Below are 27383 nucleotides of genomic sequence, written 5' to 3' on the forward strand. Positions count from 1 at the left end.
GAAAGCCTGGTTGAAAGTTTTAAAATGTTTCATCTGAAGAGTAGATGTGACAACCCCTTTCACTTATGTCACCCTGAATAATTTTTAAACTGCCCAAGGAGGTTTAATTTCTTGGAAATTGGGTGGTGGTAAGAGAGTATTTCAAAGATCCAGGAGTCTATCTCTATAGAACATAAGGCTCTGAATTGCATGTTTTCCTTTTGTGACCTTATCTTGAAATTTCAGCCACTTGAAGCAGAGTATAATATACAACTGAACAACAAAGGCAAGGCCCTCTTTTGTCCACAACATTAATATTTGCTCAGCTGTTATAATAGAAGTGATTTTTAAAGTTAATTATTATAAAATTAGTCCCTATTCATTGGTTAAAAAAATAGAAAATACAAATAAGCAAAACAAAAATACCAATAATCTCACTACATTAACATTTTGGTATTTATTTCCCCAAAGATTTTCCTGTGATAATAATATATATCTTTTTTGTACAAAATGGGATATTTTATATATTGTTCTGTAATCTGCTTTTCTCACTCTCATTCACACGTAAACATCTGCCTCTCCTAATAAATATATACAACATCCTTTCAGTGACTACATAGCTTTCTATTGTCTCACTAAATCAAAAATGTTTTTTTAGCCAATTCCTTATTGTTAAACATTTAGGCTACTTTAAATTTTTAATTTTTATTTATTATAAACATTGCTACATCTTTGGAAACTTCCAATAGTTACCTTTGCATATATCCCTAGAAAGGGAATTGTTAGGTCAAAGTATACACAATTTTAAAGCTTTAATGGCTCATTGTCAAATTATCCCCCTTTCCTAGAAATTTTTACAATTTACATTCTTCCAACACTACTCTTTAGGGAAATATCCTTTTTCCCATGTCCTCTCCAACATTGAATATTATTATTTTCATTTTTTTTTTGTGAGTCCAGTAGGTGAAAATGGTATCGTATTTACCGTTACTTTTTTATTACTACAAAGAATAAACCTTTTACAAAGCTTAGTTGGTAATTTTAATTTCTTCCTTTGCTGAATTGCTTATTAATAGTCTCTGCTCATAAAGTAGAACAATTATTATTACATTTTTAGATAGGATCTTACCATGTCACCCAGGCTGGAGGGCAGTGGCAAGATCTTAGCTCACTGCAGCCCCAACCTCCTGGGCTCAAGCAATCCTACCACCTCATCCCCCCTTCCCCCACTCCTCCATAGCTGGGACTACAGTTGTGTGCCACCACACCTAGCTAACTTTTGTGGAGACAGAGTCATGCCATGTTGTCTAGGCTAGTCTCGAACTCCTGGGCTCAAGCAATCCACCCACCTCAGCCTCTCAAAGTGCTGGGATTACAGGTGTGAGATACACAGCCAGCCTACTGTGTTTTTTGAAGTACAAGAACATTGAGTTTTTAATGTAGTTACATCTATCCTTTTATTTTTTATTTTTTGAGACAGAGTCTCGCTCTGTCGCCTCCCGAGTAGCTGGGACTACAGGCGCCTGCCACCACGCTCGGCTAATTTTTTGTATTTTTTTAGTAGAGGCAGGGTTTCACCGTGTTAGCCAGGATGGTCTCCATCTCCTGACCTCGTGATCCGCCTGCCTCGGCCTCCCAAAGTGCTGGGATTATAGGCATGAGCCACCGCACCCGGCCACATCTATCCTTTTCAAATATGATTTCTGACTTGTGTATCATGCTTTCAAACTAGTTCCCTCCTTAAAGCTATATAATATTTTCCTGTATTTTTTCTGGCTTTTTTTCTTTCTTTTTAACACTCAAACTCATCTGGAGTCTATTTTTGTATAAAGCGTGAGGGTGAGCTCCAAATTTCCCCCCCAAATGTTAGTCAGTTGTCCCAAGACTATTTATTAAATAATCCACTTGCTATGCAATGTTAATTCTAATTTGGTTCCAAGTGTACACTATTTTAATTGTTGATCAAGCATGACACACTCCCTGTGAACTCCCTACCCTTATTCCATCTTACAATTTCACTTTTTCCTTCTTTTAAAATTGTCCTGGCTCTTTGCACACAGTTATTCTTCCAGATGAAATGTGCATAGGGATTTTTAAGATGACTGGGTTGAATTTAAGATGATCATTTTTACATTGTTGAGTCTTTCATCAGGAACACAGTATACCTCTCCATTCGTTCAAGTCTTTTATGTGCCACAATAAAAATCTGAACATTTTATATTATCACCTGCATTTTTTCAGTTAAGTTGATCCCTGGGTAGTTTACGTTTGTGCTGTTTTTATGATATTACCAATGTTGGTGTGTGCTGAGTGGCTTTTTTAGCATAGTAGATAAGATCCCTGGGTCAGTTGGCCTGAATCTGAATCATGGTTCACTTTCTTGCCATGTGACATTGGGCAAATTAACCTTTCTTAGCTGGAGTGTTCTTATCTCATCTCATCTGCAAAACATACATACCTATACCACAAGCTTTATTGTTTTGTAAATAATAAATGAGAAAATGCAGGTGAAATACCATACTCCAGGCCTGACACACAGACACATGAATGAATGTTAGTAATCCTTATTTTGCAGGTTTTACAGTAGCCAGTGCTTGTTGGTAAAACACTAGCATGAATATTGTTTCAAGTATCCAAAGGCTTTCAGCAACCATCTTCCAAAACAAACTAAATTTCTAAGGGGAAGCATTTTGAAGGCTCAGTGTGGGACACTGTCCATCAACAAGGACTTGTTTAACTTAAAGCACCAAAGAGGAAAAGAAGCTCAAGCTATGTTGCCCACAGCCACAGCTCCGTGGACCATAAGCAATTGACAAGCACTGCCACATAGGGTAAACAGTTGCCTCACCTGTGGGACATCAGGCCACTCTTAGGTGTAGCAACTCTTACTGGTGCTGGGATGGACATCAGGCATGTTGGTAAATCAGCAAGCTGGGACCTGGCCCACCACTTGAGCCTGGAGGCATTCTCTCCCAAATGCTCATTCCTTTATTTAGTTAGGTGTGTTTCCTGCTGTCTTTTTGGCTATTTATTCTCTCTGTGAAATCATCAAATAAACCTAGACATTTTTAATTCTGAAAGTTCTTAGAGTTCTCTGTTAAAAAAATCTTAGCAAACTGTCACAGAATTGCAACAAATCAAATAAGTGATCCCTTTTCAAACCTTTAGTTTGAAAGCAGTTTTAGTAACTTATCTACAATGGTAACATTAGTGAGCAATTTTTCTAGGAATGTTAGACAGATATTTTAAGAATGTTGGCCAAGTGTGGTGGCTCATGTCTGTAATCCTAGCAACTTGGGAAGCCGGGGCATTTAAGCCTCAAGGACCACTTGAGCCCATGAGTTCGAGACCAGCCTGGGGAACATAGTGAGACATTGTCTCTACAAATTTCAAAAATTAGCTGGGCATGGTGGCTCGTGTCAGTAGTCCCAGCTATTAAAAGTAATGGCAAAAACTGCAATTACTTTTGCACCAACCTTATACCTTGTTTGCGTGGCTGAGGTGGGAGGATTGCCTGAGATTGGGAAGGTTGAGGAGATGTAGTGAGCTGAGATCACACCACTGCACTCCAGTCTGGGCAACACAGTGAGACCCTATCTCAAAAAAAAAAAAAAAAAAAAAAAAGAATGTGGAGCACCTTTCCCAAAAGTCTGCATAGTAACAGGCTGACAAATAAAACCAAATTTAATTGATTAAAAAGCATCATTGTATTGTTTTCTTTAAGAAGGCATGTAATGGGCATGCTATCAGTTGAATAAAGACTGATGCAACTGTAATACCTTGTTTCATAATTGCCCCTTTGTTGCAGTCAGGATTAGATAAGTCATCTTTGTTCTCCTGACCAGTCTATCTTGTAACAATCCCTCTTTATGACCACAGCTTGTGTACTCTGTCTCCAAAGATGGCAATAAACCTATGTTCAACCTTTCTTGTGTTATGATGCTCTCTAACTCATTTTTAGGGGGAGTGCAGAGTTCAGGTTAGCACAAAATCACATAACAATTAGATCAGGCTCCCTTTCTCTTCAATAGAATGTCCTTTCTCCTTCCTGCAAGAGGCCTGGTCTCAGGTGGAATGATTGAGGTAATGCATCTGGCTAGCATCAGAGGCAAGCCTAGTCATGCACATAGATCATGCCCATGTTGTAGATATAATCTGGGCCACTATTCAAGCAATGCTGTGGTTTTTAAAAGTAAGTACATCTTCCCTCATCCAACACATACATGCACACACACACGTGCATGTGTGCATCTGTGTTTTAATAATACTATTTGAGGTTATCATCCTGCAGGATTATAAACTGTTACTTTGTATCCCTCATAATATCAAGCTCATATCTGAGAGAAACCGACACTTAATACTTGAATTACAGATGATCCCCAACTTACAATGTTTAACTTACAATTTTTTTGACTTTACAATGGAGCAAAAGTAATATGTATTCACTACATGCCTTGACTTACGATGGGGCTATCTCTAGATACACTCATTATAATTTGAAAATATAGTGCATTTTTGACTTAGGATTTTTTTACTTACAGTGTGTCTCTCAAGACCTAACCCCACTGTAAGTCAAGAAGGATTTATACACTTTTAAAAGACTTTGAGGGACTAAAGAAGAAAAGAGGAAAGAAGCCTCTACACAAAGAAAAAAAAATAGAAGTGGTCACAACGATTGACTTGAGCAGACAGGCCAAAAAAAGCTCACACAAAACTGCTGTTTTCTTGCAATTAATGGTTAAGTGTTGTCAATGACTGTGCTGGGTGATAGACACATCATTCACCAAATACTTTCCTATATTAGCCTCATGGTGGTTGGCTTTCTTGCTGCTGAGTGTTCTTCTTTTTCTAATCTATAATTTGTCTTTTAATTTATGAAATATCTCTTATTTTAGCAAAATAGTAAAAGAGAATGAAAACACACTTTTAAAAGAAACTTTTCTCTAGATTGAGCTTTATCAGATACTAACCTGCCATGTGAACTTGAACAAGCCACTTAACCTCTCTGAGTTCTAAGTTTACTCAAATTATATTATTTTTAACTGGTTGTTTTGACATGATGTCAACAGTGTCAGGCACATATTAAGTGTTCAATAAATGTGTTTTGAAAAACTACATCAAAAATTGTACTTTCTCAAAAAATGACAAAGAGAAGGGATGAAACAGGAAGAAATCCACAAAATTCTCTATTAAACTAACCTAAACTTTTCCTGAAACATAGTGAAGCGACCCATTTTTATAACAACATTGAGCTCAGAAACATAAACTATAGAATAAACAGCAGAATTATTACAAGAACAGATATACTGTCACTCTCTCTTAGTTAATTTCTTGGGCATCTAGCATATAGAAAATGTGATGTAAATGTCTTACTATTGTTGTAATTATTACTGAATTTTCAAAATTATAAATCCACTTGAGCAGAATCAAATCTAATTCTTTCCCTAATCTTTCCCTATGTTGTTGCTCAATGTAAAATCATCCCTGTGGTCAAGAGATATAAGAGGAAAGAAGACAGGCATTTGGCTGATACTTGCGATTCCTTGTTTGTGGTTATTCATCTGAGGTTGTAGAGACAGAAACAGCAAGCTTTCAGGAAACCGTCTAACTACAAATGCCTCCAGAAGAAGGAAGAGGCTGGCTAGATTGGAAGAGTCATGATAAAAGGGACTTTTTCTTGTTTGCACCACTATCTAGTAGCATTTGGGAGGGTGTTGTGAGGGTGGGGTAGGCAATAAGGGAGTGTGTTTTCTAAACGGAAGTTAAAACAATAATAAAACCAACCAAGAGGATCTGTTTTCTGTCATTACCATGTGTTGGCAATGCTTAACGAGATCAGGGATGAAATTCTCTTCAACTTGAGGGCAGACCCCTCCTAGCGCCCTCCTCCCACTGACACTATGCCCCCGTGCAGCGCCAGGCACATAGCAGGTATGAATCACAGAAAAGACGCTAAGATGGAAAATAAGAATATGAAACACTCCCCTCCCCCATGATTCCTTTGTTGCTTTTCCTATTGATTTTTTTAAAACATGAAAACCATAGTGTCAACTTCCCATAGTATTTTGTACATCTCTGGTCCTTATTAAAATCCTGTGCTGTCTTTTGGATTCCACAGCTCAGGAAGAATATCCATTCAATGAGGACGGAGGAAAGTAATGAACAAGGAGTGGCCAATCAGACGCGGATAAAATTCTGAAAGCCCTGAGACTATGGACCCTAACAAGACAAGGTTGAAGTCTTTGCACACAATGTGGTATATTCAGTGTAGGGTGGTTATCAGATTAACTCCCTTTTCCCAGAAGCATGGCGGATTTAGGTTCTATGGACTTAATAGATAACAGAGGTTCTTTGTCAGGGATGTCTTTCTAGCATCAAGGAAAGTGGAGCCCTGTAAATGAATTCCAGAAGTCTTTGTTTATCAGGAGAAAGAAGTGTGTTTTCCACTAAATTCAATTTTTAATGACTGTTGCATACTTTCTGAAGCATTAAATTCACCTGTATACTACTTCGATGACAGAGGAAGAATCATGCACAAGGTAAAAGCCAATGGAAAACTTTGGGTGATAATGGTGTGTCAATGTAGGTTGACTGATTGCAGCAAATGTAGCACTCTGATGGGGGACATTGATAATGGGAGAGGCTGTGCATCTGTGAGGGCAGAGGGTACATGGGAACTCTGTACTTTCTGCTCAGTTTTGCTGTGAACCTAAAACTGCCCTAGAAATAATCTTTTAAAATACCGATGTGGGAGGGGAAGAACTATTGCCACTGCATAAAAGTAATTAGTTTCACTTGCATAGTGCTTTAAAACTTAGCTACTGCTGGGCACAGTGTCTTATGCCTGTAATCCCAGCACTTTGGGAGGCCGAGGTGGATGGATCACCTGAGGTCAGAAGTTTGAGATCAGCCTGACCAATGTGGTAAAACCCCGTCTCTATTAAAAATACAAAATTAGCCGGGCACGGTGGTGGGCACCTGTAATCCCAGCTACTTGGGAGGCTGAGGCAGGAGAATTGCTTGAACCCAGGAGGCGGAGGCTGACAATAAGCCAAGATTGCACCATTGCACTCTAGCATGGGCAACAAGAGCAAAACTCCAAAATAATAAATAACTCAAAAAAATAAATAAATAAATAAATAAATAAATAAATAAAATAAAAATAAAACCTAGTTAGGTGGTTTCATTCTCTTATATCATCCTGTGAAACTAGAAGGACAGATGTTCTTACTTCCATTTTTCAAGATGAAGAAATTAAAACTCAGAGAGCTAAAGTGACTTGTTTTTGTCTAAAGAACAAACAAGCATTCAAATTAGGTCTGAAAATGAGTCTTCTGGTTCTAAGTCTTATGACCCACTAATGCACTTTCCACCTGTATCTATAACAATTCACAAGCTTTTAGAGACAAAAGAAATCTTATTTTTGTCCCAGGGTAGATACTCAAAGTAAACATTTTATGGATTATCAATGTAGTTAAAACATTAGCATAAGAAAAAGAAACGTAACTAAAATTATGACAGAAAAGAAAGATTATCCAAATTATAAGGTGCTAATACCCTTTTAAAAACTTCAGAATGGGCCAGGCATGGTGGCTCACTCCTGTCATCCCAACACTTTGGGAGGCCAAGGCAGCAGAAGGATTCCTTGAGCCCAAAAGTGTGAAACCAGCCTGGGCAACATAAGGAGACCCTGTCACCACAATAAAGTAAAATAAAATTAGCCAGGCATGGCAGACAAACCTGTGGTCCCAACTACTCGGGAGGCTAAGTTGGAAGAATCACTTAGGCCCAGGTGGTTGAGGCTGCAGTGAGCCATGATCACACCACTGCACTCCAGCCGAGACAACAGAACGAGACTCTGTCGCAACACAAAACAACAAAACACCAAAAAACTCCAGAGTGATAAGTGGACTATTCCTAAATCACCAACATTAATGGGCCTATGCCAGTAATGAAGGAGAACAGAAAGTCTCATAGTAGATCAAACAAATTCCTGATTTCCCAGGATTGGGAGGTCCAGAAAGAAACCATAGGGAACACAGGGACAAAAATAATGCTTTGCCCACCAGTATTGCTGTGTCTGGGTCTTAGGATACAGGCTTAGGATAAAGGAAGTGAGGTATTTTGTTTGTTTGTTTGTTTTTTAATCTAGTGAGCTGGGTCTTAGTATAAAGGCAGTGAGTTTCTGTACATCAGTTTTAATTTCCTAATAATTATAGTGGCAATAACCAGTGCTTATTGAGAACTTACTTTGTGCTGGATTTTGTTCTAAATCCAATGTACTTTTCTTAGATTTTTTAGTGAATAAAAAATTGACTTTGCAATATCATAATAACCTTTGAAGTAATCAGAAAGTGCCTGGCTTTACAAAGATCTGGGACTTGCCATTCTTGGTTCTCAAATGCTAGTGCTGGCATCACTGAGAGGGCATAAAGTGAAGGCCTGACAGCCATCCTGTGAATGTCAGACAGCTCTGGACCCACAGAGGAATGTAGATATTCCCTTTTAAAACAATAATTTAACTATGTTAAGGCTCTAGCTCATTTTCTCATTATTTCAAAAATCTGATTTTTTTTTTGAAACAGAATTTCGCTCTTGTTGCCCAGGTTGTAGTGCAATGGTGTGATCAGCGCTCACCGCAACCTCCGCCTCCTGGGTTGAAGAGATTCTCCTGCCTCGGCCTCCCAAGTAGCTGGGAGTACAGGCACCCGCCACTTTGCCTGGCTAATTTTTGTATTTTCAGTAGAGACAGAGTTTCACCATGTTGGCCAGGCTGATCTCAAACTCCTGACCTCAGGTGATCTGCCTGCCTCAGCCTCCCAAAGTGCTGGAATTACAGGCATAAGCCACCATGCCCGACCAAAAATCTGATTGTTAAGGAGCTTTCACTGCCATACAATTCTGTAATGTTAAGCTTCTTCCATATTGCCAACAATTTCAAAGAGCAAAAGGCAGGTATGTAAAAATCACTGCGGGTGGTTTGTAGCATCATTGAAGGTGCTCATTAGGGATAGAGTAATAAGATATTTAAGATATTTATGGAGGTTTAGTAGTGATCTGAGCCCTATACCAGACATATATAGTTACAGATTTCCAGGTAAGGTCAAAACATGGGGAAAATATCCCTTTGTAATATTCCCCCTGGCATTTGTTTTCTCCACCTGCTTGTTTCTCTCTCTCTCTCTCTCTCTCTCTCTCTCTCTCTCTCTCTCTCTCTCTCAGAGACAGGGTCTTGCTCTCGCTTGTTGCCCAGGCTGGAATGCAGTGGTACAATCATAGCTCACTGCAATCCTGAAATCCTGGGCTCAAGCAATCCTCTCACCTCAGCCTCTCAAGTAACTAGGACTACAGGCAAGCGTCACCAAGCATGACCTGGAATCTCTTTTAAATAGGATAGAATCCTTTCTGAACTGGCAAAGAATCTTAACATGAAAATGCCTAGGGGGGTGATATTGACCTAAATCTACAATAGATATAGACTTTGGCATCAGAGCTGAGGTTTGTCTGAGTAAGACTGTGTGGTGTGATGTGAGGAGAGATTTGGGACGGTGAATTCTTAAGTAAGGTTTAGGGGGAGATGCAGAAAAAGGGTCCAAAGATAAACATCTGACTGCCCCAACCACTGCCTAATAATCAGTATTCCCTTGCGATGCTCAGGCTTCAGGGATTGCCCAGTGACAAGTGACTGCAGTCTGGAAGCATTTAAGATGACTGGCACCAGACTTCTGGCGAACACAGAGGGAGAGCATTTATCCTGCCTGAAGGTTTATTCCATTTATTCCAACAGAAGTGTGATATCTCAGGCATAGGCTCAAGTCCTCTCCTCTCTGGGTATCCATGAGTGATTGCTGCCAACCACTCAGTACCTCCAAGGTCACAGCAGAGCTCTGCAGAGCAAGCCCCCAACCTGCTGAACCATCAGTCCTTTTTTCTTAGAACACTTCCCATGTCCTGACAAAACAATTCTCTAATCAAAACACCCACAATGTGGTCATTTCTATCCTCACAAAAGATAATATAATTTAAATGAAATTGTGGAATGCTAAACTAGACCCAAACCCCAAAGCACTAAAATTTTCTATCAAGCAGAGCCACCTAGTGGTATAATGGAACATTTTTTAAAAATTCCCATTTATTTTCTCACTCTAGTTTACAGTTACCCACTTTAAGACTGTCGCCTCCATCTGTTTTCCTTACCAAACATCTATTTATCCAAGGTAAACAAACCTACAGTTTGTCATAATTGGAAAGTTTTATGACTAAAACAGAAGCTGAGGCAACAGTGTCTCCTTAGAAGGGCAAGAAAATGTCAATACTAATTTATTTCTAAAGATAAAGAGCCCTAGGATATTTACTTTATAGCCTTCTATTTTCTGTAACACACTTCCTCTTCTCCACACTATGCACATATCCACCCATGTAAATGGTCTCATACAATTTATAGGCACAGAGAAGCCTGGTTGCCAATCCCCTCCCTGCTATATACATATAATCTGTGGCAGAAATGAGAAGTACCTTGGGTTGTGATTTGATTCCTTCTCTTCCTTCAAGGTAGGTAAACATTCATAGTCGGCTAGGACAGAATAAAAGCAAACTCATTGTTAGTTACTGAAATTGTATCTTCTATCCACAATCCTGATACAGTTGAATACCATCGTTCTCTGATCTGTGTGGTTACTTGCGCAAAAATGGCCTCACCAAGGAGTGACAGTGGTGAAAAGATTAATGATGTCAAGGTTCTTGAAATGGAAAAAGCGCTAATAACACAGATACAAAACTTCAACATGCCTCTGACCCTGGAAAGGACACAATTCATCACTGCTTGGTTATTCTGTCCCTGTAGCACCCCAGTGCTCCAAAAGCTAGAATCTGCACGTCTCAGGATAGACACTGGCAGAAGATGGCTTCGCCTGAGGTTCCAATGTGTCTGCAGAATGATTTCCATCAGATTGCATGGTAGACAAGAATTGGGTAAAGTGGGAAAACAGCCAATCTTCCTATGGTCATGAGTTCCCTTCTATACACCACTCGTTATTTTTAAGGGCAAAAAAATTCTTGGATTCTATCACCTATATGTCAAAATAACTCAGCTTTAGTTGTCGAATAGAAATGCCTTTTCCAGTCTTCTGGTTTTAGTGAGTATGACAGAATCATGATTTTATATTTCACAAAATCTCTGGCACAAAACGTAATACAGCAACATAATAAGAAGAGATTGCCTTTCTGTAGTGAATTTTTTTCTTCTACTTTTTTTTCTGCATTTTAAAAATTCTACTATGTATGCATATTACTTTTAGCAACTGAAAACAACAAAATGAGATTCCCGAAGTACTATCTCAATGACCCGCCCCATCCTCAAATAGAATGGCTTTACAGAGTCCTTCTTTCCTGTTAGAAATTGTACAGGTTAGCTGAGTGGCTCTTTTTTGAAATCACATCTTGATAAGCCTCTGGTAGTAATAATTCTTTGTTTGTTTGTTTGAGATGGAGTCTTGCTCTGTCGCCCAGGCTGGAGTGCAGTGGTGCGACCTCAGCTCACTGCAAACTCTGCCTCCTGGGTTCAAGCTATTCTCCTGCCTCAGCCTCCCTAGTAGCTGGGAGTACAGACATGCACCACCACACCCAGCTAATTTTGTATTTTCAGTAGAGATGGAGTTTCACCATGTTTGCCAGGCTGGTTTCGAACTCCTGATCTCAGGTGATCCACCTGCCTTGGCCTTCAAAAGTGCTGGGGTTATAGACCTGAGCCACCGTGCCTGGCCTGGTAGTAATAATTCTCATAACCAGTCTCTGAATTTTCCAACTCTACTATAGAGTGTTGAATTTGACAGACTCTAGGGTATTTTTTTTTAAGATAAATGGTAAAAAATACAAATGATATGATAATGCTGGGTTTTTATTAATTTAATCTAAGTAGTAAAAATAATTTTTAAAGGGAATTTAAAAAAGAAAAAGCAGCTGTCATCATTTTAAAGTCCCATTATTGATTTACTAAAAAGTAAGGAACATATACTTCCATTACTGCCAGATATCAATTGTAAATTGTTATATGGGTTATGTGTATCACCATCTACATGAGCAATATCCAATAGAGCATTCTAAAGTGATAGAAATATTCTATATTACACTGTCCACTTAAGTAGCCATTGGCTACTAAACACTCAATATTTTTAACTTTAGTCTTAATTAATTTAAATTTAAATAGCCACATTTGGTGATTGTCTATTACGTTGAACAGCACAGATCTATGGCTACTACATTTGATCAAGTTTTATATCCATAGTCAGTTTATACTTATAGATCTCTAAATTCTGTAATATATAAGTTAATGCCAGATGCTAACTTTTTCCAGATCATTTGGCCTCAGAGATTTCCTTTCTTGAGTAAAATACCATTTTCTGCTTCAAAAAGACCATTTCAACAACTTGTACAGAAATAAAAACAAGTGGCAACAATTAAGCTGAATATTTAAATATTGTCAGACCAAGTTTATTATCTGCATGTACCAGATCTAATGTGGGTTTGGGCTCTGTCTCACTCCAGGATTTATTGAGATATTTATAAAGCTGTTGCAGCCTTCTGTTACTAAAGAGGAAAGAAAAAAAAAAAAAAAACTTTAGGTTACCACATACCATTTCTATTCATGCTGTTCATCCATTTATCAAGCTCTTCCATTTCAATTTCCATAACAGAGGGTGTATCTTCCTCAAAAATAGGGCTAGAAATAGAGAGCAAAAGGCTTGTTGGAAAGAAATGTGAAATGTGTCTGATTTCATTTGGAAAGAGACTAGAGTGCTGATCCTGAGGAAGATGAACTTGATTCAGTGCCTTATGCTCTAGGGAAGCCTGAGGGCTTGCCCTTGTCCAAACTATCAAACTTCAATAGGAAGAAAGGCTACCACACAAACATACATTTATCACAGGTCCAAAAGTGGGGTGCCCACAGGCCCAGCAAGTGGACTAAAAAGGGAACCCAGGAGACTGACTGCTCCCCTGAAGGTACAAAGTCAAGTCTGCAAGGCTCCCAGGGTGAGGCCCTTCCGGGGAGTTGCCACATTAAGCATTTTAGCCTTGCTTAATTTCACTTCCTCTTCCTTGGGGTTTTTTGATCAGTGCCCCAGGTCAAGAGGCCACTGTCAACAGGCTATAGTTACCACCTGTCCCTTCAATTCCCAGGCCTTTCTCTCTTGGAGAAATGGAGCAGTTGCTTTCAGAAATTCCCCGCTCTCACTTGCAGAAGCTCAAAGTGCACAGTCAAGGGACAGAGCCCATGGTTAGTGGAGATGGGGCTGGGGAAGGAGGGACCACCAGCTCTGAAAGCAGCGTAGGCAGTACACTGTGTAGAGGAAGCCACAGTTTCTAAACCAGGAGGCTGCTTGGAAGGTGGGGAGGGGATGGCATCACCTCAGAACATGCTTCTGAGTGGAGGCTTGTTTTTCTCTCTCCCACCCCTCCTTCCCTCCCTCCTCTCCCTTCCTCCTGCTCCTCCCACTCTTCCCTTCTTCCTCCTCTCTCTCTCCCATCCCTGGGGGTTCTTACTGTGCAAACTTCTGCTTCGACCAGGGCTCCCCTGCTTTGCAGGTGATAAAATTTCTAATCAGAGTAAATGAAACGACATCCTTGAAATACAACTAGGGATGGAATATTTAACTGCTATGCACTTGAAATTGGCAGCAGTCAGAATTCTTTCCTGAACGTAGGACAGCGAAATAAAGCAGATGACACACTGTCCTTGCCCAGATCACACTCACACGCTGGACAGGGTTTGGGGATGCCAGCACATCCTCCCTTAGGCTACCAGGGATCTCCAGCCCAGCCTGGGAAGCAGGAGAGCTCCGCAAGGTGTCAGAACAAAAACACCTGAAAAGGCAGCTGTCTGCCCTAACTGTTGCTGTTCACACCCCAGGTGGATCAGAAGCAGCAGGGAAAACTTACACTTTCACGTTTTCATTTCCCAGTTCATCTAAAAGGAAATGAACATAAAGGTCATGTTAGCTTTGTTCTTCCGTAACAACTTTTAATCTCAACAACAGCTGAAGTCTGCTTTACAAAGAGAGCAAAATGACATTAAATAATGTTTTTAAAGGAGCGATCCTTAACTTAGAGTTAAACAAGTGCGGATTGCCATATTGAAACGAGGTCCTAATCCCTGTGAAATCTGCTTTTAGATGTGGATGGTCAGCTGAGAACACTCACTTCAGATCAGATGTTCATCTGTCTTTATTTTTGACATCCACAAGAAGAGGCAAACAGTGGTAAGGAAAGGCAAGGGAGGGTGAAACAAGAGGGCTTGCTCCTTGGCCTCCTTCAGTACAATGTCCCAGATCTAAAGGTTGCTGCTTCATTTCCTGTGATACACCATGCTGAGCACTGTGGCACTGTGCCTCACTCTTGGCAGAGGATGTGGACTCTTCCATCAAGGGCTCCCCTTGGAATTTTCCTTTTACCCCTGCTCTTTGCATGGCCGGATCCCTCACATCCTCAGGGTCCCAGCTTAAATACTCTTTCCTCAGGGAGGCCTTTCCCACCTCCTCTATATAAAGCAGGGCCCGTCTTTCCTGTTGCTCCCCAGCTCAGCACCTTGCTTGCATCCTTCATAATATTGGCCACAATTTCTCATTGGTCAACTCGTCTGTTTGATTTTTTTTTTTTTTCTGTCTGTCTCTCTCACTGGACCATAAGTACAAAGGGGCAGTGATCATGTCTGTCTTACACATTGTGGTATCCCCTCGGCTCTGAGCCAGCTAGCACAGTACCTGGTAAATGCCTAGTCAATATCAGTGGAATAAATGATTAGGTGTTAACCTCAATTGTCCAGCACTGGGGTTCAACTCATGTCCAATATTTTGGACTTAGCATAGTGAAACTTCCAAGAAGCCTGTATTTAGTTCCCGTTGGTTGAGGTGAGAGTCAGGTAACTGTTTACAAAATGCCTCTAACACACATCGGACTCCAAATGAACAAGTGGTGAGAATTGGAGCCTGATGTCCCAGCTGAAGCCCTGTTTCATTTGGCAGGAGAACCAACACATCCAGAAAAATGAGGCAATGATGTTGAGTGGATAACATAGGCCTGCTGCACGATTTATGATGTGAAAATGATTGAAAAGCAAACTATTTTGTAGGGTACACCCAATAGTCAGAGGTTTCTGATCCTTGGCAATCAGAGGCCTCCTATTGTCTGTCCTGGAGAAATGGAGGTCCTCAGTGAAGGAACACAACCAGCAGACACCTGGAACTGAGTTCCTGGCGGCAGTGAGCTGCTGTAATTTCCTGTGCGTTGGCAAGCTTGAATGGCATTGCTAATCCAGGAAAGCTGGGCACAGATGTAAGTTTCATGCCATCACTGCTTGCCTTCCAAGAGCTGCAGGCTATGTCCTCTTGCCCTCCGGTAGGAATCTAAAGCTTCCTGCAGATGCCTGACTCCTCAGAAACTTAGATGGGAAAAGGAGAATACACACACACACACACACACACACACACATCATAAACACACACTTTCTATCCAAAATATACAGGCCATTTCCTTAAGGAATTTTACTATAAATAAAGCTCCTACACAATTGAACATCCCTACAGGTGACCCATAAAGATCCTTCTGTTTTGTCACCCCCTCCTCCTCCCTCTCCCTTTTTCCCTGCTGAATAACCCCTGAGTAATTTCCCAGAGAGCAAGTGGCTGCATGGCCCCACCGCTGTGGGCATGGATTTATCTTTATTATCTGGGTTCCCCACAGGCTTCAGGGTGAGCAAAAGCTAGCCTGCATGCAGATGAAGGAAAACTTTTAAAAGCCATTACAAAAGTGCTCCAGATGCACCAAATGTGAAGCTCCTGTAATCAGTATTAAAACAGAGCAGAAAGCTTTCTGTGGCCTCATCTTCCCTGCTCCATGGCTATTACCTCTGCTCCAGCCACCATGGCAACAGAAAAACATCTGGGAGGGCACACAAAGAGCGGAGCATTAAACCAGGAGGGAGACCAATTACTTGTCCTCAGCAATCAGGCTCTGCCGGCTCCACTCCACCGGCCTACATCTATTGGCGAATAGCCACCTATTCCCTTTGCAACCAGGAGGCAAATGCAGCTCTTACAAAGCTCCATCTCAACCCCCCTTTCCATTTTCCCTCCAACAACCCTTCCATTTCATCTCCTCCGACCCACTTTGTCCTCCTCCTTCAGTTCCTATGTGACCCCCACTTAGCCTGACAGTACCCTCCTCTCAGATCCTCTCCTTTGTGCATTTGATAGTGGGGTTGTCTGGTGGAGGCTAGGGGAGGGCAGGAGCTACAGGAGCCTCTGTCTTCCTTATCTTGTTTCCATGCTGAGCAGTGAGCAAGAGAAAGAGTCTCTTTCCAGAAGATTTACTGAGCAAGCCAGGCATCATGTAGCCACAGCCTGTTTAAAGTGGTAGTTTATTGCCAGCTGTTTCCCCTGCAGCTCTTTCAGAGAGACCTCGCACATCAAGACACTGCAGATTTAATGCCGGGAGGTCTAGGAAGAATGATAGCAGAACATCACATTACTATACCATGTTTCCCTTTCCCTGGACATGAAATGGACAAGCCCAAAGGAAAAAGTAATTTCCAATCAGATGAAGTGTTCTAAAAGTTTTGGCCAAGTCCTCTCCCAGTGTCGATAATAAAGACTTATTTCCTGGTATAGTATAACAGACCAGGCTCTATCCATGTGGGGTAAGAAACAGTATGTCTGCTTCTGACTTTCCCAGGGGACGTAGTGTGCAGGTATCCATGCCCTCCTGTAAAGCATTTCTGTGGGAGCTTTCCAAGCAACATACTGCTCTGACCTTCCATGATAATTGTATTTTACCTGAAAAAAATCACATTTTGCTAAAGTAAACATTCTGCTTTTATGAACTTTGAGCATTCAGTTTTTCTGAAATGATAGCCCTCTGTTAAGCAGCTAGTGATCATGTCTGTATTAAAGCATTGGCTGATAAGAGAAAAAAATTCAAATAAAACTATCAAAAACTTTCGTGATAAGCCAATTGTTTTGAAATTCTAAGTTTTCTCTGTTGTATTTTTTAAAGTTAGGCATATTTAAGGTAAAAACAATGTACCAATTCATAGTAAGGATAATGTACAAATTTGGCTTTCCCTCTGAGAGTAGATGTTCTTTAAAAAACATTCTAACAGTCTTTAATTAAGTCACTTATTCAACAAACAAACAAACAGCTAGTGTGTGTTGGGCTAGGCATTGAGTTAGGTAAAGGGATGATAATAAGCTAGCACTTAGCACTTATGCCAGGTTCTGACTTTTTCTAAGTGATTTGCCTATATAAACCATTTAATTCTCACAACTCTATGAGGTAGGTATTGAATTTGCGCATTTTACAGATGAAGAAACTTAATCAGAGAGTCACAGTGCCAGGAAGTGCAAGCCAACCAAGCAGTGTATGTGGTTTGAGTCTGGACTGTCAACCTCAATGCCACACTGTCACACAACACAAATAAGACCAGTTCTTGGTTCTCTTGGGCCTTAACGACAACATAACCCAGAAAGAAAAGAAGAAAGATAAGAAAAGAAAAAAGGAAAGAAGGAAGGAAGGAAGGAAGGAAGGAAGGAAGGAAGGAAGGAAGGAAGGAAGCAAGGAAGGAAGCAAGGAAGGAGGGAAGCTAGTCACCAACTTATGACAATGTGAATACTGTGAACAGAGTGTGAACAAAGTATTCTGAGAGCACAGAAGAGGTGGTAATTAATTTTGCCTAGGGAGGATTATTCAAGGCTTCCTAAAAACTGGACCCTAGCAATGAGGTGTGGTGGCTCACACCTGTAATCCCAGTGCTTTGGGAGGCTGAGGTGGGAGGATCACTTGAGCCTAGGAGTTTGAGGCTTGCCCGAGCAACATTGCAAGATGCTGTCTCTACAAAACATTTTTTTTAAATATAAAAAATGACCCAGGTATGGTTGTACAGGCCTGTAGTACCAGCTACTCTGTAGGCTGAGGTGGGAGGATCGCTTGAGCCCAAGAGTTTGAGGCTGCAGTGAGCTAGGATCGTGCCACTGCATTCCAGCCTAGGCGACAGAGCAAGGCCCTGTCTCTTAAGCAAAACAAAAACAGACCTGGGCCCTAAAAAATGGGATGGCAGTTTGCCAAGCAGACAAGAAGAAAATTCCAGATGGAAGAAATGGTATCAACCAGGCATGGAGGCACCCTGAAAGTCAAGTCATGTTCTGGGAACAGCAAATACTTCAAGTTACAGTGGAGGATACATGGGCCATGTCTGAGGTTGATGCTGGCTCTCACTTGTAAATGGCTTTTGAACCATGGGACTTTCCCAATGAAATTCAATGAAAAATCAATTCCTGGATTTGGAGCCTAAGAGTCCCACCATGTGAGCGGATACCTCTGACATCCCCCCAACCCTTGACTCCATTAGGTAAAACCAGCCATGGTTTGGGGAAGGAAATCATGACTTTCCCTGAATTCTAAAAAATTTAAAAAGCTCTGTTTGCTTTTTTTTCTTAAGCTTAGAAAGAAGCCTCCATATGACTATGTTATTAGGAAGTCCTGAAATTTCAAGCAGTAGAGAAACATGTGTATTTCCTACTTCCTTGGAATCTATTATGTCAGCCTCTGCCATGAAAGGAAATACTCTTTGGGGCTTCTTTCCCAGCTCACATTTGCCTCAGCTGCTGGCATTGAAAGGTTCCTGTGGCACAGGGACAGTGAGGGAGGCATGTGGGACAAAGGCATAGCCCCAAAGCCAGAGGTGCCCTGTAGTGGGAGTGAGGGACATAAAGTGAGTTTTGTATACATGTATGACTATGTATTGTATTAGAGATGTTCCTATCCTTTGAGTAACTTTTTGGAAAGACTATAAAGGCTTCAACTTAAAAATCAAATCTGAGCCAAGCATGGTGGCTCACACCTGTAATCCCAGCACTGTGGGAGGCCGAGGTGGGCGGATCATGAGGTCAGGAGATCGAGACCATCCTGGCTAACACGGTGAAACCCTGTCTCTACTAAAAATGCAAAAAATTAGCCAGGCGAGGTGGCGGGCGCCTGTACTCCCAGCTACTCAGGAGGCTGAGGCAGGAGAATGGCGTGAACCTGGGAGGCGGAGCTTGCAGTAAGCTGAGATGGCGCCACTGCACTCCAGCCTGGGCGACAGAGCAAGACTCTGTCTCAAAAAAAAAAAAAAAAAAAAAAATAGAATCGAGTAATTTTTACTACCACAAGCCAAAAGTACCCAAGTCTGCTTTGGACCTAGAACTACCCTGACCCCTAGCACGTGATGCTTCTTAAATCAGAACTGAATACTCTCAAAGTGGGTCTCTGACTGAGGGAATTTCTATCTAATTGGTTTTCAGATTGATGTTACTAATCTTTAGACAGTTGAAGAATTTGGTTATAAAAGTTAGCATAGCTTCAATGGGAACAAGAACAATGCTTCCTCCAGGACTTTTCAGGATCAAATTGGGATGTGGGGTGGCGGAGAAAATAAAATCTGTGACAGAAATATAGATGAAAGAATGCTCTTCTTGTGGTGATGACCCCAGGGCCTCTAACCTTCCCATCCCTAACCCTAATCTGACCCACTCCTTGATCAGCCTTTCTCTTTCCCCAGTGATGGGAAATGTTATACTGGCTTATTGGCCAAAATTATACGGGATCTTCATCTGGAGATGGCAGCAGCAGAAAAGCATCCCCCAGAAATATGCAGGTTCAGGTCCACACCACTGCGATAAAGTGAGTATTGCAATAAAGCAAGTCACATTAATTTTTTCGTTTCCAAATGCATAAAAAGTTATGTTTTTCCTACAGTGTAGTCTATTAAGTGTGCAACAACATTGTATCTACAGAGAGAATGTATATACCTTAATTTAAAATACTTTATTGCTAAAAAATGCTAATGATGGTCTGAGCCTTCCGCAAGTTGTGATGATTTTTCTGGTGGATGGTCCTGCCTTGATGTTGATGGCTACTGACTGCTCAGGGTGGCAGCTGCTGATGGTTGGGAAGGCTGTGGCAATGCCTTAAAGTAAGATCACAGCGAAATGTGTCACATTGATTGACTCTCTTCCACAAAGATTTCTCTGTAGCATATGATGCTGTTTGATAGCATTTTACCCGCAATAGAATTCACGATTGGAGACTATTCTCACAAAACCTGCCGCTGCTCTACCAACTATGTTTATGTAATATTCTAAATCCTCTGTTGTCATTTCAACAATGTTCATGGCATCTTCACCAGGAGTAGATTCCATCTCAAAAACAACAACAACAAAAAAAACCCCATTTTATTTGTTAATTCAGAAGAAGCAATTTCTCAGCCACTTAATGTTTTATCATGAGATGGCAGTAATTCCATGGCATCTTCAGGCTTCACTTCTTATCCTAGTTTTCTTGCTATTTCTACCACATCTGCAGTGACCCCTCCACTCAAGTCTTGAACCCTTCAAAGTCATCCATGGGTCTTGGAATCAACTTCTTCCAAAATCCTATTGATGCTGATATTTTGACCTCCTCCTATGAATCGGAAATGTTCTTAATGGCATCTAGAATGGTGAATTCTTCCAGAAGATTCCTTCCCAAATTTATCAGAGGACTCACCACCTATGGCAGCTATGGCCTTACAAAATGTATGTCTTAAACAATAAGACTTGAAATTCAAAATGACTCCTTAATCCATGGGCTGCAGAATGGATGTTGTATCAGCAGGCATGAAAACATTAGTCTCCTTGTACATCTCCATCAGGGCTCTTGGGTGACCAGGTGCATTAAATGAGCAGTAATAGTTTTAGTGGAATCTTGTATTTTGAGCAATAGGTCTTAATGGTGGGCTTAAAATATTCAGTAAACCATGCAATAAACAAATGTGCTAACATCCAGGCTTGGTTGTTCCACTTACAGAGCACAGGCAGAGCAGATTTAGCATAATTCTTAAGAGCTGTCATATTTTCAGAATGGTAAATAAGAATCGGCTTTAACTTAAAGTCACCAACTACAGTAGCTTCTAACAAGTGAACCAGCATATCTTTTGAAGCTTTGAAGTCAGGCAGTGACTTCTCCTCTCTAGCTATTAAAGTCTTAGATGGCTTTTTTTTTTTTTTAAGTAGAGACAGGGTTTCACCATGTTGGCCAGGCTGGTCTCAAACTCCTGACCTCAAATGATCTGCCTCAGCCTCCTACAGTGCTGAGATTACAGGCATGAGCCACCATGCCCAGTCAGATGGCATCTTCTTCCAATAGAGGAGTGTTTCATTTACATTGAAAATCTATGGTTGAGCGTAGCCACCTTCATCAATGATTTGAACTAGGACTTCTGGATAACTTGCTGCAGCTCCTACATCAGTCCTTGCTGCTTCATCTTGCACTGTTATGTTATAGAAATGGCTTTTTCCCTTAAACCTCATGAACCACCCTCTGCCAGCTTCCAATTCTTCTTCTGCAGCTTCCTCACCTCTCTCAGCCTTTGTAGAATTAAAGAGAATTAAGGCCTTGCTCTGAATTAGGCTTAGGCTTAAGAGAATGCAGTGACTGGTTTGATCTTCTACCCAGACCACTGAAACTTTCTCTGTATCAACAATAATACTGCTTTGCTTTCCTATCATTGTATGTTCACTGAGTAGCACTTTTAATTTCCTTCAAGAACTTGTTCTTTGCATTTACAACTTGGCTAAATGCTTGGCACAAGAGGCCTGGTTTTCAGCCTATCTCAGCTTTCAACCCGCCTTCCTCACAAGGCGTAATCATTTCTAGCTTTTCACTTAAAATGAGAGATATGTGACTCTTCCTTTCATTTGAACACTTAGATGCCATTGTAGGGATATGAATTGGCCTAATTTCAATATTGTTCTGTATCAGGAAATAGAGAGGCCTGAAGACAGGGAGAGAGATGGGGAATGGCCTGTCGGTGAAGTAGTCAGAATATACACAATGTTTTTCCGTTAAGTTCACTGTCTGCCGTGAGCATGGTTTCAGGCACCCCAAAACAATTACAACAGTAGTATCAAAGATCACTGATCACGGATCACCATAACAGGCATAGTAATATTGAGAACATTTGAAATATTGTGAGAATTATCAAAATGTAATGCAGAGACACAAAGTAAACATGTGCTGTTGAAAAAATGATACCAATAGACTGGTTCGATGCAATGGTTGCCACTTCAATTTGTTTAAAAACAAAAAAAAAGCAATACCTGTAAAGTGCAATAAAGCAAAGTGCAACTAAACAAGGCATGCCTGTATTTTAAAATTCCATTAAACTTTTTTTAAAAAAAGGAATATGCATATATTCACTTCTGGAAAATTTCATTGAAACGTATTATTTATTACTATTGTAAGTAGTCCTTGTTGCTTAATTTTAAAACGTCTCTACTCCTTCTCCAATCCCACCCCCAGCTGCAGGCAGGTTTTAGGATAATACTCACATGTCTGTAAAGCACTCTGAGATCCTTGGCTAGAAGGTTCTGTATCAAAGCAAAGAATATTTTGTTTTATTGATTTTTCACTAACACATGAAGCAATTTTCTGGAAATGGGAAAACACCAAATATTTACCTTGTTTAGTTCTTTTTCTTTTATAGTATGTTGCAAGGAATACCACAGATAAAAGTAAGAGGACCAATAAAATCAAAGGGATCAACACCATCAGTATAAACTGTAACTGATTTTCATCCGGAGCAATGTCGGTAGAATTTATATTTGCAGTTAATGTTTCTGTGGCGGTCACTGCAGCAAATATGCTTGGAGGAGTCACTTCATTTGGCCTTTCAGATTCCTCAGTTGTATCTCCTGAGTGTTCTAATTCCTCAAAATTACCTGTGGGAACAGATACAAAATTGAGATTGCCATGGAGACAAAGTTAGTATGTTATATTGTCAATGATTTTAAAATTATTCCTAGATACATTCTGTGATAAACTTGACCCATTATACCTGGGCTCCAAGCTAAGTGTGACACAGAGCATTGATTTAACATAAATGAAGCTCAAGCTGGGAGTGTATTGAACATGGAATCAGAGCTCAGAGAATAACCTTCCGCAAACGTAGGCAGTTTTGCATTGACCAGACATTTCAGATGCGCTTAAGCAAAGGGCATTAGGAAGCTGCCCCATGTTAAGGGTGATGTTCCAAGCCAAGTTATGTGATATTACAGGACGTCTCCTGTAGGGTATGATAATATTTTAATAAAATGTCTGAATAAATTTAAGTTCACATTTACTAAAAGTTAAGTACATGCCATACAGCACTTTTAGATGTAAACAAATGCACTCTGTGTCCTAATTTTTTTTTTTTTTTTTTTTTTGAGGCAGAGTCTTGCTCCATTGCCCCAGCTGGAGTGCAGTGGCATGATCTCAGCTCACTGCAACTTTCACCTCCTGGATTCAAGCGATTCTCGTGTCTCAGCCTCCAGAGTAGCTGGGATTACAGGCACGTGCCACCATACCCAGCTAATTTTTGTATTTTTAGTAGAGACAGGGTTTCACCATGTTGGCCAGGCTGGTCTCAAATTCCATGCCTCAAGTGATCCACCTGCCGCAGTCTACCAAAGTGCTAGAATTGCAGGTGTGTCTTTACTAAAAATACAAAAATTAGCTGGGCATGGTGGCACATGCCTGTAATCCCAGCTACTTGGGAGGCTGAGGCAAGAGAATCGCTTGAACTCAGGAAGCAGAGGTTGCAGTCAGCCGAGATCGTGCCATTGCACTTCAGCCTGGGCAACAAGAGCAAAACTCCGTCTCAAAAAAAAAGAAAAAGAAAAGGAAAATAAAAACCATCAGGATGGGAAAGGACTACTGACTTGATGACTATCTGAAAAACTTTTCCTTACCTGTCTAAGCAGTAGTCATGGTAAGGTAAGCTGAAGGTCTTTTTCCTAATATCATGTAATGTTGCCTACCTTTCAGAAGGGGCCAACTGAAGAAAATACCTTGTAAGTTATCAAATGAGATAATTTATAAGAAATTATAAGAATTTATAAGAAAGTTCTTCTAAGGTGAAAGGAACTATGCAAATAGAGAAGTCAGCTGCTTTAAACCACACTCTGTGGTGTAGGTTAGGCAATTACTGCATAGAATGATCGAACTGGACAATGCAGAGCCAATTCAATAGTTCATCTATCTTCATAATCCCGTAACAATGGAGTCCTCTGATTTTGGTTGAAACAAAAATGTTTGGTCACGCTATGAATTGAATGTTTGTATTCCCCTCTAGTTCATATATTGAAGCCCTAATCCGCAATGTGATGGATTAGGGCTAAGAGGTGAGGCCTTTGAGAGGTCATTAGGTTTAGGTGAGGTTATGAGAGTGGGGCCCCTGTGATGGGATTATTGCTCCTACGAGAAGATAGGAAAACCAGAGTTCTCTCTCCTTGCCATGTGTGGATACGGAAAGAAGGTGGCGACTGCAGGCCAGGAAGAGAGTTCTCACCAAATACTGAATCTTCTAGCACCTTTGATCTTGAACTTCCCAGCCTCCAGAACTGCGAGAAATAAATGTCTGTTGTTTAAGTCCCGCAGTTTGTGGTATTTTGTTATGGCATCTGAGCTAAGACAATAAGAATCTAATTGTGTTGATTGTATGAATAAATACTTCAGTCTCCCACAGCAGGGAATTCATTTGATAATCCCTTTAGTAAATGCAACCCCAAACCATCAGAATCAATTACAAACTGCAGAGTAAACTCGCTGGCGTTTCTCACGTGTATATGCCAAAGGCAGGATTGAAAAAATAACTACCAAGTTTTGAAGAGAGGAGGGGCTTCAAGATGGCTAACTAGATGCATCTGGCACTCATCTCCTTCACAAAAAATAACAAAAGTAGTGAGTAGACAAGCTACATTTTGAATTGATCATTTAAGAGAGAACACTGGAATTCAACAGAGTAGTGACAGAAAACACTTAAAGCAAGGAAGGAGAGGGAAATAAGACATCCTTCTTGGCTGACAACGGTTGGGAGCCTGGAGAAGCTCCCCAATGTGGGGAAAGGGTAAGTGGTCCATATTTCCACTGCAGATTCCTGCAGCCTAGCCATGGGAGAGCCCCTCAACTATCACAGGCCCTGAGACTAACATTGAGAGCTGCCTGTAGACTGTGCAATGGCATTTCTCCAGAGAGGGATCTTACGCAGAGTCTCACACACCCCTGAGCCCTAGTGGCTGCAGCACAGTGCCACTGTGAAGGCCCAGCCCCCACCAGACAGTATCCTGCCCTAGGGCCCAACAGCCCCTGCATCTCCATGTCTCTGGAGCCCCTGCCTGCAGCCACCACTGCTGCTGGCTGCTGCTGCCAGGGTCAAGGTAGGAGCCACTGGCAGCACCCCTCCCCCGATCCCCGGCCAGCAGAGGGGCACTCACACATGTTTATGCGCCTCAAGGACAAACTCCACTGTTCGCAGCTAATTGCTGCTATAAATTGCTGCTGCTGGGGCCAAAGCATGAGCAAAGCATGCCCCTGCCCCAGCTGGCTGCCTATGGTTGCTCCCACCGAAAGCAATCCCATCCTCCACAGTAGTGGACAGCAGTGTAGTCACTGCTGCCTTCACCTGAGCTTTCCATCAGCAGCCTGGGGATTGCTTCACTGCTGCCTTTTATAGCCAGATACTGCATGCACCACCAGAGAGTCAAAGAACAGGTCTGCACAGGCCTGCTCTCTACCAGTGCAGTACTTGAGCGTGCCACTTGGGGCCTGGTGATTGCCCAGCCCAGTTCAGTCCATCACCACTGACACAACAGCATTCCTCCCAGAGGCCTGAGGTTGGGACTACCCATTCTGCTGCCACCATCATAGTTGGCATCCACCCTCATGTACCAGCTACAGGCCTGGGGACTGGCCTGCCCAGTCCATTGCAACCACTGCCAACACCAGCACAGGTATTTGGGACCCAGAGTGTTGTCCTGCCAACACCCACACCAATCTGCCTACCTGCCTGGTTAACTGCTACCATTTCTAGCACCCAAACAAGACACCTGGAGGCCAAAGAACCAGCCTGCCTGGACACACTAACACCAGTGCCAGTGTATGCTGCCTTGGGACCCAGGGACAGATATGTCCAACCCACCTCTGTCACCACTGGGGCCCGAAGGTTGGCCCATCTGGTATCCTAGTCCCCAGCAAAACTTCACCACAGCCTCCACTAACAACCATATCCTAAGCTGCTGGGGAAGCCACAGATACTACTGACACTGGTTCCAGCAGAATAAATCATATGGAGACTACACTAATGTATATACCCAGAATCAAAGCCAAAGCACTCTACCTAACGAACATCATAGAAACACCTTACTTTCATAGGGGAGAACTTTTTCCTCCCCTATGAAAGTAAATTCAGAGGCCGGGAGCAGTGGCTCATGCCTGTAATCTCAGCACTTTGGAAGGCTGAGGCAAGCAGATCACCTGAGGTCAAGAGTTCGAGACCAACCTGACCAACTAAAAATACAAAATTAGCCAGGCGTGGTGGTGCATGCCTGCAATCCCAGCTACTTGGGAGGCTGAGGCAGGAGAATCGCTTGAACCTGGGAGGTGGAGGTTGCAGTGAACCAAGATCACACCATTGCACTCCAGCCATGAGAGGATACAGAAAAACAATACACAAATTAGAAAACAATTTAGGGTATGAATGAGAGAAGTTCACCAAAGAGATAGAGATAATAAAAAAGAGCCAAACAGATTCTGGATCTGAAGAATTCATAAAATAAAATACACTTGAAAGCTTCAACAATAGACTAAATCAAGCAGAAGGAAGAATCTCAGAATTTGAAGACAGGTCTTTTGAAATAACCTAGTCAGATAAAAATAAAGAAAAAAGAATGCAAAAAGCCTATGTGACATATGGGATACCATAAAGCAAGAAGGCAAAGAGAAAATGAGTGTTAGAAAGCCTATTAAATGAAACAAGGCCAGATGCAGTGGCTCATGCCTCTAATCACAGCACTTTGGGAGGCCGAGGAGGGAAGACTGCTTGAGCTCATGAGTTCAAGGCCAGCCTGGGCAACATGGCAAAATCCCATCTCTACTAAAAATACAAAAATTAGCTGGGTGTCGTGGCATGCTCCTGTAATCCCAGCTACTCAGGAGGCTAAGGCAGGAGAATCGTCTGAGCCCCGGAGGCAGAGGTTGCAGTGAGCTGAGATTGTGCCACTGTACTTCAGCCTTAGCAACAAAGCCAGATCCTGCCTTAAAAAAAAAAAGAAAAGAAAAAGAAGACCTATTTAATGAAACAATAGATGAAACTCCCCAAGTCTAGCAAGAGATTTAGACATCCAGATACAGGAAGCCCAGAGTTCTCCAAATAGATACAATTCAACAAAAGACTTCTCCACAGCACATTACAGTCAAATTGTCAAACATCAAAGACAAAGGAAGAATCTAAAATTAGCAAGAGAAAAGCATGTAGTCACCTATAAAGGAACCCCTGTCAGACTAACAGTTAATTTCTC

At 41.4% G+C, this 27383-nt stretch overlaps 1 protein-coding gene across 2 annotated transcripts in view; it reads right to left on the minus strand.

The window, feature by feature from the left end:
* TMEM154 (transmembrane protein 154) overlaps positions 1-27383 on the minus strand; it is a 54092-nt gene that overhangs the window by 4266 nt on the left and 22443 nt on the right. For both annotated transcript variants that reach the window (XM_005556085.5, XM_074040625.1), the window contains exons 2-6: positions 22506-22766; positions 22377-22415; positions 13915-13942; positions 12612-12697; positions 10495-10552 (exon numbers count right to left, since the gene is read on the minus strand). In XM_005556085.5, the coding sequence (XP_005556142.1) occupies positions 10495-10552; positions 12612-12697; positions 13915-13942; positions 22377-22415; positions 22506-22766 (472 nt within the window). The remainder of the gene's footprint in view (positions 1-10494; positions 10553-12611; positions 12698-13914; positions 13943-22376; positions 22416-22505; positions 22767-27383) is intronic.

The sequence above is a fragment of the Macaca fascicularis genome, chromosome 5, assembly GCF_037993035.2.
Source record: "Macaca fascicularis isolate 582-1 chromosome 5, T2T-MFA8v1.1".
In the NCBI taxonomy this organism is placed as follows: Eukaryota; Metazoa; Chordata; class Mammalia; order Primates; family Cercopithecidae; genus Macaca; species Macaca fascicularis.